The following is a 16,702-nucleotide window of genomic DNA, read 5'->3' on the forward strand; positions in this document are numbered from 1 at the left end:
GCTTGCAGTAGGTGGCAGCCCCAGCTTATCTGGCTGATCTGTCATAACAAAACCCAGATTTTCTACAGCATGATGTAAGCTGCTACTCATTACCTCCCACTGTTCTTGGGAGAAGTGTAGCACTAGGAAGTGTGTCTGTGGCTGCTGTAAACAGACTAACTCGTTGGTTATGATTCTGGCCTGTTTTTATGCTCATCCATTTCTCATGAACTTCTCATTATTTGAGATATTCAGCCCCACATAGGTTTGTTCAACTGTGTTCTTTCTTGCTGTATTTTTAACACCAGGTTTGTATATTCTGTTTGACCAGGCCAAAGATATGTGTTTTGGGTTCCAGAGAGCAGCTTTGCATCAATCCTGAAGTGAAACGACAGGAGAGTAACCACATGCAGGTGAGAACAGAGCCTTGAAAATGTGTAACAAGAACGTGCCAGGCTGTTCTTTATTTTGACATAAAATGTGTAGTTCTTAAGCCTGACGTTGCTTTATCAGTGCTTTATCACTGGAGGCTGTAATGAAAGATACTCATTTTTTTCATGAGTTTTGTGGAACTTGCCATATCTATTTTAGTGCAAAATTTAATTTGGCATTTTTGGTAGCATTTTCCATTTGAAGGAGGTTGTGATTGCACAGAACATGAAGGGCGATTAATAGTTTGCAGTTTATTCGGGTCTGCACTTCAGTGTTTTTCAATGGCAACAACCATTTAAAAATAATGCTTCAATGATTGCTTTACCTGTGATCTTTATGAGTGATGTCAAAGACTGTAGTAGTAAAATATAAGCAAATTTCCTCCAAACATGTGAGTTCTGTGCCACTCACACACACAGTGTAACCTCTGGGGAACAGAAGGATGCCTGATTTTGAAACTGGAGAACCCTGGCCTGTGTTTATTCATTAGGTGGCATTCTGGATAGTGGATAACTCTTGATCTCTTAGCTCACGTCACAGTGCTTGACAAGCTGTGCTAAAAAGGGCTTTATTTTGCAGATCTATATGTGCCGAAAGAAAGTGATGGCTCGTGCTTGTCACTTCTATAACAATGTGGAAGGTAAGCTTGGCTGTGGAAATAAAGCCCCATTTGTTGAAGTTGTCTGCTAGGCAGGTGGAGAAGTCTGAAAGAGCAGGCAGAGTCTCTGTGTGCATTTGTATGTGGTGTGCATATATACGTGTGTGTGTGCTGTGCTCTGCATTCATGTTTGTTGAGACCAAGATGTTAAGAAGTGGATGAGTGTGATGAGCAGGGTAGCAGGAAGTCCTGGTGGGGCACCTTCACTTAAGCCTCTGGTTGTAATGTTATAACTGTTCACAGAGAAGTCTACAGAGAAAGGACTGATGGATTCAATCATGGATATTGAAGATTTGGTTAAAAATGGAAGCAAGCACAGGTAGATGTTCTCTGATCTTACTCCTTCTTACCAGAATTCTAATTCTTGCTTGAGTAGAGGCTTCCAATGTCATATGATGGGACAAACATTGCAGTTTAGTTTCAGATTTAAGAGAATTATATGACTGATTTATTGAGATAAAGTAGCCTAGCCCAGCATTTACTACTTGCCTATGGGTTTAAAAGTACAATGCAGCAAAGAGTAACACTCTTTCTCATTTGAATTCTTTTTTTCTTTGTTCAGCTGAGCTACGTGCATCAATGGGGATATTTTCTACACTTTATTACATGTGTTGCATGGATAGAACTATTTGCCTGAAAATCAAACACATCAGTTCCAATTCATTAGGAAATTGACTAGAAACCACTGAGAGCATGAAACACAGTACATGAATGATGAATGCACTCTTAATATTTCTGCAACTATGACTTTATAACCTGTGCTATTTTTTTTTTTAACAGAGCTTGTCCTTATTATCTGTCTCGAAGCCTGAAGCAGCAGGCAGATATTATTTTTATGCCTTACAACTATTTATTGGATGCAAAGGTAGCAGATCTTTGTTTTTAAATACAATCTTCTTATTTTTATTTCAGGTTGACTTTTAGTGGGTGAGCTGTTGAGAGCAGATGCGCAGCAAGGAAGTGTCGTGTGTGCTGTGCTTCACAAACAATCAAAGCTCGTTTCAAGTTCAGAGTCAGGGGATGCCCTTTTGTGGTTTTCTCTGTTTAGCTTTGCTTTCCCACAGTTAACAAATATTTTCTGTGTTGTTTCCTTTGAGGTCTTGCTCAAATCAGCTTTGCAGAATATGATGTCTTTGTCATCTGGTTATATTTACCTCCTGAAATGAAACCATCAGTAGCATACTCTGCAGTGGCTTTGCACATGTTTTGTGAATCTTTTGTTTCTGCAGTGACCAGCATGGCTTGTAGGATGAACGTGAGCCTTTCCATAGAGATTGGACAGCTCTTGTACATAGCTGCTGGCTTTGTAAAAAGATGCTGCAATAAATTGTCAGTGTTTCACAGATAAAAACTGTGCTGAGGAAACAGATCTGCTAACATCTTCTTGCAACCTGTTGTTATTCATGAATTGTAGTAGAAGCTGGATTAAATTCCGTTACAGCAAGAGGCAAAAAGACCAAATGCTTAATAAATCTAACCAAAACTTCTGACCACCTTGAGCAGGGAAGCATTGTGAAGTTAGGAGATATTTTGTTGCTGAGGATGTCCTCAGAGCATCAGCTCACAGCACAGATGTCACAAGAAGAAATTTGCTAAAATAAAACCAAAAAGCAAACAACACAAAAGTAATCCACAAGCTAAATCTCCCTGGTTTACACCTCACTCCTCCCAAGTCCCTGTTGGCAAAAATGATGAGTGAAATTAATTCTGATAAACCTGTAAATCCCAGTATGGTAGAAATGTTTTCTTTAATACAATATCAGTTGTAATCTCCATAAGTGTTCCCTCATTCTCTTTCTCATCTCTAGAGCCGACGAGCTCACAACATAGAGCTGAAGGGGACTGTGATAATACTTGATGAAGCTCACAATGTGGTAGGTTGTTTCTGTTCTGTTGCCATTTCTCAAACATCATCCAAAACGAAATACAGACCAGTATTGTATAACAAGTGATCTGTAAAGTCTGCACCCAACTGTGTCCTTTGTCAGTGTTGTTTATCGTGGTCGTATGATCACTGATGGAATGTCTGTTAAAACCTAAAGAGATTTTGATGACTCTGATTTGCTGCCTGATGGATATGATACCATTTTTGATAATGCAAAAAAAAAAAAAAGAGGGTGGTGTTTAGCAAACATCTTCTGTGTTCCAGAAAAAAAGATGCCCAGTGTAAGTCAAAGTCTTAAGGTATTTGAAAATGTCCTCCAGCCTGAGCTTGGAGAACAGAAAGGAAGTCAGGTCTGCTCATCTACACGTTAGCATCTGTGAAACCACCTGACCAAATAACACCTTGTACAGTCTAAGTAATGCTTCCATCCCTTGATGTTTTAGGAAAGACTGTGTGAAGAGTCGTCTTCTTTTGACCTGACAGCCTACGATTTGGCTTCAGCAATTGATGTTATAAATGTAGTACTGGAAGAACAAGCCAAAGTGGTTCAACAGAATGAAGTAAATGCTGAATTCAATATGGAGAGCATCAGTTCAGGTGTGTTGGCAACCACAAACTGCTGTTTTACTGGGAAATATAACTAGAAACTAAATCTCTAGGTGAGTGACTGGTAATTAATAATGTCAGACAAACACAAAGTCTTTGGCCAAACCAATGTGATGTAAAATGCCATGTGTGTGGTAACTGTTGAGTCACGGCCTGAGCCACTGATGGAGCACCTGGGGAAAGGACCTGGTCAGTCCTGAGAGCACAGGTGAAGGCAATTCAGCTGTGAGACAGGCAGGGGTCGAGCCTGGCTGCATCTTAGGCCTCATTTAAGGGCTGACTGCCCCTGGGGAAGGATCTCTGGTTGGAGATCCCTCCTTTTGTGGGATTTTCCCTGTGAGGCTGGTTTGTCAGAGACAGGTGAGCACTTTTTCTTTGCACTGGGCCCTTTGTCATTACGCTTCCTGTATCACTGTTCCATTGCATTGATCTTTCTGATTGTTACAGTCATGAAAGGGAACAGCGATTGGAATACAGAAAATGTTTTTCTTATGTTCATAGTGCTAACTTCCACACTAATAGTTTCTGAGAAGGCTTGAAGAAACTGGATATGAAATGAAACGGATGTGAAACACACTCCTTAAAATCTTTCTTTGCTTCAATAGGGCTGAACATGGAACTTGAAGATATAGCGAAGATAAAGAGTAAGGTTCTTTTTATTTATTTTTTGTTTGTTTTGTTGTTAAAAATTGTTATTGCAACTATTTCAAAAGGCTGCCTGGTCAGCATCTAGGTAATCAGATTCATCTGATGTTTTTGTTAACAACTGAGTCATTCATAGAAGTCTCTCGTTTTCATAGAGTCTTGTGGAATGTTTAGTTGCAGTTACTTCCCTGGAAGGTGAGATTTGGCAGTTAAATACATCCCTCATCTCTTTGCCAGAAGTTCCTTCACTTTGCAGTGTTGTCAGTGTGCTGCCAATGTATTGGTTGCATCATTCTGCTGTGAGAAGGTGATGCTGTGTAGTGATTGTCTCAAGGGCTTGAGATGTCTGTTTGCAAAGCGTTTCCAAGAACTTTCTCCATCTATAGAGAAGAGTTTAGTATTTAGTTAGCAGCTGTATTTTGTGAGTACCACAGATTTAATCTAAGAGGTCATGGGTTGAGGTCATAGGATTTGTTAAAGTTTAATACAAATATTTAGAGGTGATGCTGAAGAAATTGGCTTTAATCCTTTTAGCTTGTTTACAGGATCAAGAAAGCAGCTAAATTGCTGTCCTTGATGGCAGCTTTTGCAATAGATTGCATTTGAAAAAGGGATTCAGATGAGTTCCTGGAGTGAGTTTCTATGAACTATAACTATTTTTCTTTTTGGTTCCCATGAAGAAATTCTTCTTCAGCTAGAAAGTGCAATTGATGCAGTGGAGCTGCCACCAAATGACAGTGGAGTCACCAAAGATGGAAGGTAAATTTCTTCTCATGAACGCATTTGCGTGTTAGAAGAAGTTCTGAACCCAGGTTAAATTGAGTCTGGTGTGAGCTTTTTGCTTATGAATGTACTTCTGTGTGCTCACAGAACAAACCTGCAGTGGGACAACAAATATGTCACTGTGTGAAGGATTTCTCAGTGGCTCTCAGGGTTAGTAGTAATATTCTGGTTCCTGGGAATAGCGTTATTCAATGTTGCAGCTCTTCTTCAATCACCTTTTGTAGCAATCATTATTTTTGATGGGAAATATTTACATTCCCATCATTTTTTCTTTCTTACTGAGTTGAGGATGTTTTGCAACTGAATGGTGAAATTGTTGCTGTGAAAGAGTAGTAGCAGTTGTGTCTGTGTGATGGTTTACAGTGTTTACCCACGTGTGCTTCTTTTTCTTCTGAATTGCAGCTACATCTTTGAACTGTTTGCAAAGGCCCAAATAACGTTTCAAACCAAAGCCTCTCTCCTGGAGTCACTAGAGCAGATTTTACAGTTTCTTTCAGGCCGTAAGTCTGTAAATTGATCAGTTCTTTCACTTGGACTTTTTCTCTAACGTGAGTAATTGGAAGCTTGCAGTGTTCTGGGGGAAGTGGAGAAAGGCATCTTTGAATTTAACACTTAAAATAAAAAGGTCTGACCCTGAGAAGCAGTGTAATTTTGTTGCTAGGCCCTCTGTTGGGAAACATTGTCCATCCATGAACCAGAATTTATTGTAAGAACCAATGTTGTGTCAAAGCCTGAGCATTTACTGCTGTGTATGCACATGTGCACACCTCGAGGGTTTTTGCACATCACACTGTTCTTCTCCAAAACAAGAAGGAATGTGTGAGGAGAGCTTGCTGGCACTTTTACTGATGGTGCTTTTTGTGTGTTGAGCTATTCCTGGCTCGTGGATTTTTGAGATAGCAATGTTGGGAGTTGCTTGATGATCTTTTCTAGGTTTAACGAGGTTCTGTTCTTGTGTCCATCAGCATCTTGTTCTTAATTGGCTCTTCTGCAAGGAAGCAGGTGCAACTTTGACATGTACTAAGAAAATAATTTGTCACGTCTGCTTAACAGCTCATTCTCATTAGCTTGCTCTTCAGTGAAAGCAATGAAAAGAGCACGGAACGTAGACATGGAACATGTAATTTCTGCAGATGCACTCTTTGTGGGCAAATCTGCCCTTCCTTTTTCCCCTCCAGCATCCTTCTCTGGCTTAATAAATGCCATTTCCATGGTCAAATTCTCATTGTCAGTGTATTTCATGTGCTGTTTTATTTGCTCCTGCTTTAAGCGTGGGATGATTGCAAGAGGCTCTTAGAGCTGTAGCAAAGGTTGCTTTTGTCTCTGAGTAATGGGTTACACAAACAATTTCCTGCTTTCATAAGCCTGATGTTAGTTGTCTGATCTCTTGAAAATATAACTGTGTAGCTTAAGCATGCTTATCTTCTGCCTTAATTACCTCCTTCCCAGTTTTTAATGTAGAAGAGCCTGAAGAAGTTGATGTTACAGCTTCTTAATGCATCAGAAACATGAAACTTATCTTGGAATGCCAGTTTTATATTTCTCCTTCCATCTTGAATAACGATGAGAACTTGAAATAACTCATTTCTGTTTCAGATAATGTTTCCAAATGATGCTTGCAGGTGTTGTGCTGTTCAGGTGTGCATACACAGCAATACACATGTTTGTATTGTAAAAGTAATTGTTTTGTTCTTCTTTGTAGGCACTGGGATATTTATCAATACCTCAGGATTGCATAAACTCTCAGATATTATCCAGGTAAATAATTAGTGCAGATGCTGCAGGTGCCTGAAATATAGAAGAGTTGGCTTAAAAAGCATTCAGTGTCACTGGAGGGAACCATTTTTTTCTCTTTTAATTGCATATATACTTGTGCATTGATGGAAATATACAGGCTTAGAGGAGAAAGCTGCTGCCTAATGAGACAGCCTACTTTGATTTTTGACCCTGGTTGTTATTTTGTAGGTTTGATGTCCTGTTTGGTGAGCTGGATTGAATTTGGTCTGGGTTTAGCCTCCACCAGGTGGAGCTGGGTCATTGGGCTGTGCACATTTGAGATCAGTGTGTGGGAATGTGAGGCCTCAAAAAAAAGAGACAGATTAAGTTTAAAGGAAAAAAAAAAAAAAAAGCAGAAGATTACTTTTTTCATTTAATGATTAAGTCAGGAGATCTTGTAAAATAAAAATCCTTTTTGTGCCACAGGAACTGAACTTAATACTGGAAGTGTGTGGGCATCCATGTGTTGCTGGCAGTATTCTCACTGCTGTGCATTTACAAAACATTATGAGAACCTGGGCCCCATAGAATAAGAGGGTACAGTGGGCCTGAAGTTCAATTTCTGGCTTCCCTCTGAAGCTGACCTGAGTTCTGGTGGACTTGGATGATGCTCGAATATGGAGTAGCAACATTTGGAGAGCTTAATGTTCGAACAGATAGCATCTTAGCTGCACCATTACACATCTGGAAATCTGCTGCCATTTGGGATATATACACCCATGTGGAGCACAGCTGTATTCTCAGAACTTGGTGGTTTTTGAAACCTGTATCTGTCTGAGTCACCAGGGATGGCTGGGTTGAATTGGATCTTTTCCCAACAGTGAACTGAGACAATTATTTGTGTCTCTTCTGGATCATAAGGGTCATTCTTCGTCAGTCTTTAATAGGTTGATCAGTTTTAATGTATGTTGCTGGTTGCTTTTCTTGGTTTTACGTGTCATGGGTTGGTGGTGTTCTGTTCTGGTTGTTGTTGCTAAGGGTTGGTTCTTCTTTATGAAGAATTGCATCAGTGGCTGAATGATAAGAAAACCTGTAAGTATGGAGACTGGCAATGGGTGGCAGTGTTCAGTCTCTAGCTCACAGTCAATGTCTTCCATGGTAAAATACAGCAATTCCTTCTTACAGTTCCTTCAACAGTTAATTTGACAGCTTTTTTTTTTTCCTTTAATTACTCATCACTTTTTTGATTATTTTTTTTTCCTTTTTGGAAGAATACTTACCCAAATCCTGTTTGCACACCCTGTCCATGACTCCTTTTCAGAAATGTGTTTTTCCAGGAATTGTGCTTCTGTTTTCTTCTCACTACAGGAGAACATCTTTCTTGTTAACTAGCTGATATTCCTGTGAGCTCGAGAATTCATTTTAAATGTCTGAAGAAATTTTGTTTAGAAAAATTAGCGGGGTTTATAAATATTTGAGAACCACAGCTGGTTTCATGGCAAGCTGTACGTTTGAAACTGCATCCCTTTTAGCCACGAGGCATCAAGTGCAGGAAAGGGAAGGAAGCACAATTCTGTTCTGCGTTCGTGTGGGGTTTCTAGAAGCTTTTCATGTGAGGTGTGGACAAACAAATGCAATTACAGCTTGATTTTTTTTCTGCAGGCAGTGTGTTATTAGGGTAGGATACCACAGCTGGGATTTTCAGCTAAGGGAATTCCAAAAGTTCTTGCACACACAGTTGTGGCTCTCTGGGATCTCATGACCACGCCGTGTGCTTGTGCTCTTGAGCAACCAGGAGTCAGGTATGGTGTGAATAGTGATGCTACCACTGATATAATTTGAATATATTTAGATTCTGGCTTGTATTGTTTGGAGCAATGAGGAGGACCAGTGGTTAGCAAGAACTGCCTGTAAAAATGTGTTTGTTCAAAACGACCTTATTGAATAAAAGGAGCAAGGAGATATATTTAAGGGTATCTCCACAGTGAATTTTCTGGAAACACTTCTCAGTGCCAAGGTATGTTAATTTTGTTGATAACTGTTTAATCTTTGCATGTCATTATGCTGTTTCTTCTAGACTGTATTCAACATTGATCCTCCAGAAGACACAACAGGTTTCGTGCCACCTCAGTCGATATCCAGATATTATAAGGTATGCAATGCTTTCTGTTCTGCTTATTTCCTAGATAGCATTTAATGTCTGTGCTTATGTATTCTAGACTGAGAGGGATGTGGATAGTATAGCAAATTGTGGTGTTGATTACTACAGCATTATGTAACTTCCTCCAGGAAAAGAAGAGGAGTGATTAAATTAGATTGCCCAGAAAGAAGGGGACTTGTGCAGTAATTTATTGAGGAACTTCTTTTTTTAATTCTAAAACGTAAGAAGGGAAGTGCAGAAAATGTGAATTATTGCAAATGTTGCAATTCTACAAGAAGTAACAAAACTCATCTTTTGTATTGCTCGGATTTTGTAGTTCCGTTTGTGAAGCAGTTCTTCACGAGGCTTAAGTGAGATTTCAGGGCCACCAATGAAATGCTGCTTCCATAAACTGATTGAAAATGGATGGTTGATTTATTACATGCTGCTTTGCTCCTTGTTAAATACACTGGACACAAAACATGAGGGGGAGACAGGAAGTTATACAACCTTAGTATCACTATAAAATGATGTTAATTGTGCTCCTTATCATGAGCTAGCTTTTGGGGGTTGGGGTGCAGTGCACATTCACTTCTGCAGCAGTCTCTAGGAGCATTGCTCTTATTTTCCTTCAGGTACACATTCATCTGGATAACGGTAATCAGAAGAAGAAGAAGGAAAGGACAGATCTCTGGGATTCATCAGCTGCGAAAAAACAAGGTACAGAGCTCACACTTGGGTTCATGCAAAAGCTGGGCTGAACCCAACTCAGCTCCTGTCTTGTTAAAGAGAGCTGGATGTCCTTTATCGAAGCCTTCTTAGTAGAATGCTTTCCAAGGATCTCTGTAAATACCTTGCCTCATAAATGTCTACTTAATTATTCATCTAAATGCTGTTAGGAATATCAGTATTTGTTTCACAGAAGTCATTTTGTGAAGGACTAAAGCAATGTTTTTCAAAGAATGCTTTCCCTCAATTTTAGTGTTTGTTTCACATAATGTCCCCATGAATGTTTCCACAAAATACGTATTCCCCTTGCTGTTCTGAGCAGCAGGACGTGCTGTTTGTTACTCTGCATCCATTGTTTTCCTGGGATATTGCTCAATCAGAATATCAAGTTACAGGAATAATTGTAAGTGGATTTTGTTAAGTGTGCAGGGAAAGGCTAGCAGAAGCACCAGATTTATTGCATAATTGGAGGATTTGTAAGTAAAAATAATACAAAGCAGTCACAACATTCTTCTGTGATGTAGCAAACATGGATGTATCTGCTTCTAAAATAAAAACTGTTTGCAAGTACCTATGCAGCAGTCTAGCAATATCTTGAGACTTGCACCATATATAAACCTGGCAGAGGCCGGATGTGACTGATCAGATCTCCAGTTTCTCTGTAGTTGTGTGGCATGTTTTATGGAAATACTGCAGAGCTCTTAAGAAAAGCTGCTTTCAAGGGGTTTTGCAGAAATAATTTAGTTGAGCGTAATTATCTACGAACTGTGATTAGTGAGGATAAGTGACGTAGCCTGAGATAGCTGATGAGATTACTTCCAACATAATCCATTCCATGATTCTATGGTAATAGAATCTACTTAAAGGTATGACTGAGCAATGACATCTTAAATTGTTTTGAGTAGTCATAGTAAATTGGAAGGATGAAAGCACAACACACGTACACCCGGGATTTTAGCTTCATATGCCAAGATGTTTTAGTTTTAGAGGTTCAGATGCTGCTACATGGTAGTCATATCCTATTTTTCCCCTACACAGTGTGCCTTCTTATTGTTTTCTCTTTATTTGGTGCAGGAAAGACCTTAAGCTATTGGTGTTTCAGCCCTGGATATAGCATGCACGAGCTTGTTCGACAGGGAGTCAGGACAATTATCCTTACTAGTGGGACTCTCTCTCCTCTCTCATCATTTACAATGGAAATGCAGATGTAAGTGTCTGGGTATGTGAACAGTGGCACTATTGAAAATTCAGTGTGTTTTTTATTTTATCTCAGATCTAATTGAGTGTTCTGGACTGGTAGCTAGTAGAGAATCATAGAGGGCTTATGACTTCAGTCTCACTTTTGTGTTTCTTCAGCCCTTTTCCTGTTCTCTTGGAGAATCCTCATGTTATTGATAAACGCCAGCTCTGGGTTGGAATCATTCCCAAAGGACCTGATGGAGTTGTGCTCAATTCTACTTATGAGAGAAGGTAATGAACTTCTGTATGGAATTCTGCTTTGAAGCCTTCAGTTCTCACATCTTGAGTTCTGAAGAAATCAGTGGTCTCTGCAGTTCTTTTCATGGGTGAACACTGGATGGATAAAAACGGATAACAATACCCTTTTAACCACTACTGTAGGAAGTTGAGAAGTAGAGGGCTGGAAGGAAGTGAGTATCAGGGCACTGAGTGCAGTAACAGCCCTTAGTGCCCCTGACTGGCCTCACGTGGGAAATCCCCCACAGATCAGAGGTGAAGCCTTTTCATCTGGGAAGTGAGCTCAAGAGTTGCACTTGCTGTAGAAGTGTCTCCAGCTCTGTTGTAACCACGCCTGGCCATCAGCCCTACTGATCTGACCCTGACTTGCTGACTGATCCCTGTCCATGACTTTATCTGACAGTCTGGGACTCATGGTTGAACCTGACTGCTGTCTCTGAGTCTTTCCTACTTGCTTACTCTGTTGATGGGGCAGGTCCCCTCCTTCAGATCATCCTCAGGTCCCACCTCCCTTCACATTGCAGAGCAGTCTGCCTGTGCTGCCATAGACCCTCATCCTCAGTTTGCTGGAAGCTCAATTGACTCAAAACATGCCTGGCCTTTGTAACAAATACCTTTATGCTTCAAGATTGTCATCACAGTTGGCCTGCCTTTCATCTCTGCATTGCCTTCTTAAGGAAAACATATCCAAATCTTTAGTTGTCTTTCTTTTCTCTGCTCTTTCATATTTTTTTCTCTTTCTGTTCTTTCTGCTTTTTCTGTAGAAGAGATAAAAGTAGTGCCAGCAAGGATTGCTAAAACACATAAGTTCATTATATATAGACTTTTTTTCCCTAATAGGTTATTCTCAATGAGATCTCAGCATATTATTCTAAGAGGCATTTTCATGCTATGTTGCACCTCACAAATGTTTCTGTGCTTACCAATTCTCTGAAGGTACTGAAGAGTGCCAGTGCCTTTGTGCCACTGTTGTTTTAGATCCCAGTCCTTCTGTGGTACTTTGAAATGAGGATATCCTTGTGTATATGTACGTTTTCTTCCTCATTGTTTATGTTGGCTCTTCCAGTTTCAGCATTATATCTGTGCCTCTAGCTGAGAATCACAGAACGTTGCCTGCTTGCTGGCCCACCCTTGTTCAGCAATACAGAACGATCCAAGAACAGATCTCAGAGTTTTTACTTCACGAATGAGCTACGTGCCAGGTGTTCCATGGAATGGAAAGGGGCTCAACGATTCTAAATGATTTTGACAGAGACGATGAAGAAGCCTGGAAAGCCCTCAGATGATGTTCCTTGTTTTTGGAAGCTTGGTTTCAGTGTATTTTGTTGAAAGTAACGTCTTCCAAGGCGGAAGGGCTGGGGATTTCCCTGCCTCTGGCCTAAAACACCATTTTGAAGAAAGGGAATGCACAGTGCTATGTTTTGACAGCAGCTGTTTGGTGATACTGATATTCACAGCTCTCATAAATGTGGATTTATTTTTTTTTTCTTCATGTATTTGAGCTTCCTGGGAAAACTATGAGAAACTGCATGGAACTGAAAAGAAAGAATCATAAGGGCGTGAGAGCACAGGTGATCTGTCAGTCAGGGCTGGAAGAAACAGATAAAGCTGCTCATTGTGGAGCAGTACTTTTTCAATCAAATTGAGTGATTCACTGTGCTTATACCTGCAGTAAACAATAACCATAGCAACCACGTTCACCCCTTTTGCCCCTGCAGCCTCACCACACCTAGTTTAGCTGTATTTTAAATTGTTGTAACGTTAGTCAGGCTTCACAGGCTAATCTATGGACTTTTCTTGCAGAACTTGTGTTTCTGATATGTTAGTATTAATCATAAACTCATCTGACTGCCAGCAATCAGATGTGGTAGTAATAGTATCACTTTGTCACAGTATTGCCTGGTGTGGGTGTTGGGGAGCATACTAATGTGCTATTTCAGATCAATATCAGGGGAAGTCAATATGCATGAAAAATGTACAGAAGAAAGTAGAGTGAATGTTACCTGTTTTGGTTTTTTTTTCTTCTTTGTAGGTTTTCAGAGGACTATTTATCTTCTCTGGGGAAAACCATTGGTAAGTGAAGGGTATGGATTTCAAAAGCAGGTTGCTGCACAGCGTTTTTAGAAATCACTTGGAAGGCTTCTGAAATGTTAAAAGGAAACACATGATAAGACAGAAAGGCATAAGATTGCATTGTGTAACTAAGTACTGTTTTCTTCATGTGTTCTTGTTAGCTCAAGCAGCTGGCTACTGCAGTGATGTAGGAAAATCAGTTTGATTAATATTTCCATGCTAGGAGTTCAGTTTTATTGTCAGCTCTTTATCTCTGGTTCACAAATATCCTTCCACGTGGTGAGAAAGCAGTGCAGACTAGAAAATAGACGCACAGAGATTATTCTGCCAGCATCACTTTGCAGAGCAATTAGGGATCACAGGAAGCTGATAGAGTTTCGTGTGCTGTATGTGAATGCAGTTTGTCAAGCTGATCTTAATCCAGCTTTTACTTTTTCATGTTTTACAAATATAATAGAACTATGAAATTTAATGTGTGAGAACAGAATAAGACAAAGTGTCTGTGCAGACTGACTGTGGTATGAAAGGAGTCTTAAATCTATGGAGGTTCGAAGGAAGAGAACAAAAAGAGGGAGAGAGTTCTGAGTTGTTCCACGTGGCCTCCATGGTGAACTTAGAAAAATGCTTTCACCAAATAACAGCTGGATGATTTCTCAGTGAGGTATATTCTACAGCAGGTAAAGGTTCAAAGTCAGGCTTGAGGTACTTCATCTGTTGTTCTGAATGTTTAAATTGCAAAGGATAGAAAATGGAGAAAGCAACAAGGGAAAAGAAAAGCAGGTCTGAAAATAGATCCTGCTGTCACATGGGAAAATGCAGCAGGTGGTGTTGTCTCTTCCTTTCCTACTCCTTGGCATACTCATAATAAGTTTTAGTGAGTTAACGTGACACTTTAGAAAACCTGTAATGCTATGAGTGCTTTTCAGAAGCGTAGCATTTATGGGATAAAACGTGCTATTAGCAGCACCAAAGTCTAGAGTTTCTTGCTTGACAATAGGATTATTGAAAGGATTTAAAGAGAATGCAGGAGAGATTTTGGAGATAAACCACGCTGTTAGCTTATTTTTTCCTGCACAGTCTCTACAATCCACACCAGGAGAAAAATGCCCTGAACCATTCATTTGCCCATCTTGTTGCAGGTAATCTTGTGCGAGTTGTACCTCACGGACTGCTGGTATTTTTCCCATCATATCCTGTCATGGATAAAAGCCTGGAGTACTGGAGAGTAAGTTCATTGTTTCCCCTTTACAGGAGGTTTGGTTGCACACTTCAGACAGTTTGCAGTTATGCTATTTAACCATGCTTATTAAAAATGTTTCTGCCCCTGTCTTTGTGTGTTTTGAGTGGAGAGGAGCAGATGGTGGGGGAAGTCTGAGCATATCCTTTCTCATGAGAATTTCTGGTAGGTGCTTGCTTTCATGTGAGCATTTGATATGTTCATTATCTGTTCAACAGGAGCATGATTTTGCTAAAAGAATAGAAGAAGTGAAGCCAATGTTTGTGGAACCCAGGAATAAAGGAAGCTTTGCAGAGGTAGGGAATCTGCACTACATACCTGCAGCACACCTGCAAGCTGTTGTGATGTTTAAGTACCTCTCTAAGTTGTGCTTAATTACTTGTGTTAATTAACTTGTGTTAATTTCATGTTCCTAGGATAAAATGAAAATGTTTGCAGAGCTGCTTTGAACTGTGTTTTCTATTCAGCTTTCTTTTACTCTTCCATCTAACTGTGCATGGTTCAGTCATCATAGGAAATCCAGTGACTGTTACAGTGCTGTCTGCTTGCCACTGAATCATGTGCTGTTGGTTATTATACAAAGTCCCATCGTAGCCTACTAAGTTATTTAAATTTTCAGTTTCTTTCTTTCCTTTTTGCTTTTCTATGGCCATTCTGCATGCTTCTAAGAGTTGGTAATATCCTTGAATTGCTTTCCTGGTTTGCGTGTTTTGTTCGAGGATTTGGAGAAATACATGACAGTCCATGAGTCTACTTTCTTTTCAGAAGCATCTGATGTCAATCTTGTATACTTGCCCAGGTTTATGGAGATAGTTTAAGCAAAATTTGTATTAATCATGTTTTATCTTTTAGGTAATAGATGCATACTATGGTAAAATTGCCTGTCCTAAGTCCAATGGTGCTGCTTTTTTGGCAGTGTGTCGAGGGAAGGTAATGTAACTGAGAACTTATTTTATCTGTGATCAGATTACTTACCATTCTGAATTTAACAAGGATGTTTGTGTTGTGCAACCATAGTCAAGGTGGAGGGAGCTGGATGCCCTGAAGCCTTTTAAAATTTATGTCAAGTATATGTAGGTTTAATTCCTGTTTTTATTAAAGAGAGATATCTCAGAGTTCTCTAAGGCGGATGAGCATCATGATACTTACATTTCCTGTTGGCTACAAACAGAAAGCTTGACTCATTAGATGAGAACAATTTTGGAGGAGAACTAAAAGAAACAATTGTAATTGTGCATGTTGGAACGGCGCTGATTAGAACCAGAAACATTGCTCAACTTTTAAGATGAAGATTAATTTCAAGTCCTCTGGATGCATGTGGTGGCCTTTCATTGAAGTGTTGACAAACTGATTTATGATACCAGTGGAAATATTTGCAGTGTTGCAAATTACTCAGACTTTTTGCTACTGTCTACCAAGGGAAACTCATCTTCTGAGCCTTCAGTGCATTGAGAATCATTGTTGGATCAATTAAGAAAAGATGTAACCCTTTCTGGGCAGGATTCTAGTGAATATGCCTGTCCTTCCAGCATCAGCGTACGACTCTGAGAGGAGTAGCATCTGTGGAGAGACAGTGCTTTGCAGTAGCACATAATTGAAGAGCAGACAATTTAGGTTATTGTACTTGAAGGATTAATAGTATGAAAGCAAAATTGGAAGCATCTGAGAAAATAAACCAAGAGTTGTGTTGCCAAAGACACGCTGTGGCTGCTCCTCCTGTGCTGCTTTAAGCAGAGTACCCTTGGTCATTTTACCCACTCATCCCTGCCATATATTCTATTGCAGCTGTTTGTGCAGTATGGTAAATGAAATGGGAAAACTACAAGACAAACCAACTTTTTTTTTTCCATGTTTTTGATGGTTTTTGTTCATCTCACAAACCAGTTTGCCAGCACAGCATGGGACACAAGTGGGTACAGGGCTGTCAGTGACAGCTGCTTGGACAGATGTAAAGATATAAGCTTCACAGCTGGTAATGTCTGTGCTTTCTGAGCAGGTTCTTGGTAGCTTTTGGTTACTGCTTTGATTTTTTTGTTTGTTTGTTTGTCTTTAATATCAAAAGTTTGCCATGTTCTTATTTCATCTTGTTAACAAAGGCATGGAATGTTGAATGAGATGTTCTGACATTTGAGACATCTGAATGCAGCTGTTCTGCTTATCCAGGAATAAAACACACAGTAATCAATAGTTCTGGCACAGGTATGATTTGTCAGGGTCTCCTAGAGGAAAATACCAGATTTAAAGTCACAGTAATAAAAGCAAAAAATCTTGCTGAAGCTGTTTGCAATATATTCACTCTCTCCACTTGGCTAGGGACTTAATTTAGTGGAGGAAAAAATTCCA

At 39.7% G+C, this 16,702-nt stretch overlaps 1 protein-coding gene across 2 annotated transcripts in view; it reads left to right on the forward strand.

The window, feature by feature from the left end:
• RTEL1 (regulator of telomere elongation helicase 1) overlaps positions 1 to 16,702 on the forward strand; it is a 37,359-nt gene that overhangs the window by 1,993 nt on the left and 18,664 nt on the right. For both annotated transcript variants that reach the window (XM_042884713.1, XM_042884715.1), the window contains exons 5-22: positions 311 to 392; positions 991 to 1,051; positions 1,313 to 1,388; positions 1,850 to 1,934; positions 2,878 to 2,943; positions 3,398 to 3,551; positions 4,166 to 4,204; positions 4,886 to 4,964; positions 5,391 to 5,488; positions 6,691 to 6,746; positions 8,782 to 8,856; positions 9,480 to 9,564; positions 10,648 to 10,780; positions 10,930 to 11,043; positions 13,082 to 13,122; positions 14,262 to 14,347; positions 14,578 to 14,655; positions 15,212 to 15,289. In XM_042884713.1, the coding sequence (XP_042740647.1) occupies positions 311 to 392; positions 991 to 1,051; positions 1,313 to 1,388; positions 1,850 to 1,934; positions 2,878 to 2,943; positions 3,398 to 3,551; positions 4,166 to 4,204; positions 4,886 to 4,964; positions 5,391 to 5,488; positions 6,691 to 6,746; positions 8,782 to 8,856; positions 9,480 to 9,564; positions 10,648 to 10,780; positions 10,930 to 11,043; positions 13,082 to 13,122; positions 14,262 to 14,347; positions 14,578 to 14,655; positions 15,212 to 15,289 (1,486 nt within the window). The remainder of the gene's footprint in view (positions 1 to 310; positions 393 to 990; positions 1,052 to 1,312; positions 1,389 to 1,849; positions 1,935 to 2,877; positions 2,944 to 3,397; positions 3,552 to 4,165; positions 4,205 to 4,885; positions 4,965 to 5,390; positions 5,489 to 6,690; positions 6,747 to 8,781; positions 8,857 to 9,479; positions 9,565 to 10,647; positions 10,781 to 10,929; positions 11,044 to 13,081; positions 13,123 to 14,261; positions 14,348 to 14,577; positions 14,656 to 15,211; positions 15,290 to 16,702) is intronic.

The sequence above is a fragment of the Lagopus leucura genome, unplaced genomic scaffold, assembly GCF_019238085.1.
Source record: "Lagopus leucura isolate 7727_CA_CO unplaced genomic scaffold, USGS_WTPT01 Super-Scaffold_100045, whole genome shotgun sequence".
NCBI classification, from domain to species: Eukaryota; Metazoa; Chordata; class Aves; order Galliformes; family Phasianidae; genus Lagopus; species Lagopus leucura.